The sequence below is a fragment of the Arachis ipaensis genome, chromosome B01, assembly GCF_000816755.2.
Source record: "Arachis ipaensis cultivar K30076 chromosome B01, Araip1.1, whole genome shotgun sequence".
In the NCBI taxonomy this organism is placed as follows: domain Eukaryota; kingdom Viridiplantae; phylum Streptophyta; class Magnoliopsida; order Fabales; family Fabaceae; genus Arachis; species Arachis ipaensis.
In genome coordinates, this window is record NC_029785.2 from 5,484,782 (window position 1) to 5,487,239 (window position 2,458).

The 2,458-nt window shown below is 33.5% G+C and overlaps 1 protein-coding gene across 2 annotated transcripts in view; it reads left to right on the forward strand.

Moving 5' to 3' along the window:
* The window catches only part of LOC107644968, a 4,467-nt gene extending 2,297 nt beyond the window's left edge, over nt 1-2,170 (forward strand). The window contains exons 2-3 of one of the 2 annotated variants that reach the window (XM_021116472.1): nt 78-976; nt 1,618-2,170. In XM_021116472.1, coding sequence (XP_020972131.1) covers nt 78-976; nt 1,618-2,070 — 1,352 coding nt within the window. In that variant the 3' untranslated portion in view covers nt 2,071-2,170. The remainder of the gene's footprint in view (nt 1-77; nt 977-1,617) is intronic. The other variant, XM_021116474.1, reaches the window with a different exon arrangement.

Below are 2,458 nucleotides of genomic sequence, written 5' to 3' on the forward strand. Positions count from 1 at the left end.
TATTTAGTAACCATCCAAATTATTTAGCTAAAAAATATTGGCATTAAAATTTCTCTTGCATGTGACAACACTTGCAGATAAAGGAAGTCACGATTGGTTAGTTGACCAGTTAATGTGCACTGCTGCTGAAGCTGCGAAAAATAGTGGAATCATGGATGATCAAACACCAAATCCAATGAAAACCGGAGAAGACGAAACAACACAAGAAGCTGATGCAAAAATCCAAAGCAATAATAACATCACAGCAACCATGAAAGATGAGAAAGCAGAAGAAAATGGTAATAATTATGATCAAACAAAATCCATAGCATCAGATCAAACAAGAAAGCATCTCCCCGGATACAGCAGTAATAAGCCTCCCGGTAGGCTCCTCTATTTCTCCCTCCCAAATAACTCCGCCGCAACTGCAACCGCAACCGCAAACGCCGCCGCAGAAAATGGATACGAGAACTTTCCATCTCCGATTAGTAAGAGACATGAAGCGATCTTTTTCAGTGATCGGCGGAATATTCTGAATAACTGTCATACACCGACGTATTCCATAGCGTCAGATCTACAAGTGGAGGTTTCCGAGGTCGGTTCGCTGGCGTCAACGGTTGATGAGAACGGTGAGAGTGGTGGTGATGAGTCATCGTCGGCGGAGGAGTCTTCCGATGAGAGAGAGTCGTCGGTGTTATACGACGGGGACATTGACAGAGATGTTAGTTCTGGAAGTGAAGAGCTGTGGGGAGCGTCGTTTCATGGCAATAAACAGCAGTCACAACAAGGTGGAGTGAATGATAATGGAGATGAAAAGGAAGATGTGATGATGATGGTGGCTTCAACATCCACTGCTGTTGGAGGAAGTGAAGCACCTCGACCAGCTTCTTCTTCTTCTTCTTCAAGTTCTTCTTCTTCCTCACCGTCAAAGCAATTGACACGTGGCAGGTCTATGGAGGATTTGTCTTACAATGACACACAAGCACAAGTGTCTCCGGTAAGAATCAATTTCCTCCTATTATCTATTCAAAACCCTATTATATTCTTCTTCCAATTTTATCTTTATCAAGTAGTATTCTTAAATTTTATGGTGAAATAAAAATATTCTACCAATAGAAAAAAAATTAACCAATCATCGTAAATAAAAAGTATTAATCATCTAATATTTCTCAATATTTATACATATTTTTCATATTTTTTAACAAAATAATCCATTACTAATTAAAATAATCAAACTTATATATCAGCATAACCAAAATCTTATTCATTCAATGTGATAACCAAAATATTATTCTTTCATAGGTCAAATCTCATTAATTTAATATATGTGTAATATATTTCTATTTTTTATATGAGAATTCAGTGACACATAATTATTTCATTTTGTTTACCATCCATCATGTTTAAATTCACTTAAATTAACATTTATTTTAAAACAGATGTAGTAAAATAAGAGGCCAGGAGAATAATATTATGATTTGTAAGATATGAATTGATCATTACTATCTATTTCTACGGTAATCTTTTTGTTCATAAATGAAAAATTATGGTCACCATTTTTGCAAGTACTTTTTTTTTCTTGATTAGAATATTCAAATTCCATTTTTCTTAAAAAAAAAATTTTTATTTTGCATCCAGCAGGAGGAGGAATGGAGCAATAATAACTTGGGAGGGAATAATAATTTAATAAATGGAGTCATCAATAATTTGAATAACTTAATACGAGCCAATGAGCAATATAACATAGAGAACTCATCACAAAGCAATGAAGATCATAGCATGTTATTATCAGTTGCGAGGCAAGAATCAATAGATGAAAACTTAATCTTCTCAATTGCATCATCACCAAGATCTGTGTTACCTGAGAAGACCATGTCAGATGATGTTTCATCACCATCAGCTTTTGATCAACATGATGAGGTGCATGCAAATAATAATGCTCATCACCAATTATCAACCATGGAAGATTTGGGACAAGAAACTTCAAACATTGATGAACTTCCATTTAACACCACCACCATCCCACAAGCCAATCTACCTTTGAGGGAGGATTCAACTCATGAATCACATGATTTTCAATTGCAAGTATGAATCTTGGGGCTAAATGTTTATTTTTGTTTTTAACTTCAACTTTTTTTTTTATATCTATATTACAAACTTAATTAGTCAATCACATATGACTTTTCTTAGCATAGATAAAATGATATATATATATATATGCATGCCAATAAATATAAAATAAATACATTAATATTCGAATTGGTCTTTGGAGTAAATGGTGATGTTAGATAGGCAAAGATTAATTACAATATAGAAATGTCACGTAAAAATTCTTATTCTCTTGATAAGTAAGTAACATACATCTTCTTATCACTCATTCTCTTTATCATTCATCTTTTTTCTGCATATTTAGAGTTATTAATGTTCTTTCCAAAATCAATTTCAGTTTCTTCTAAATCAAATCCCTAATATCTCTCAA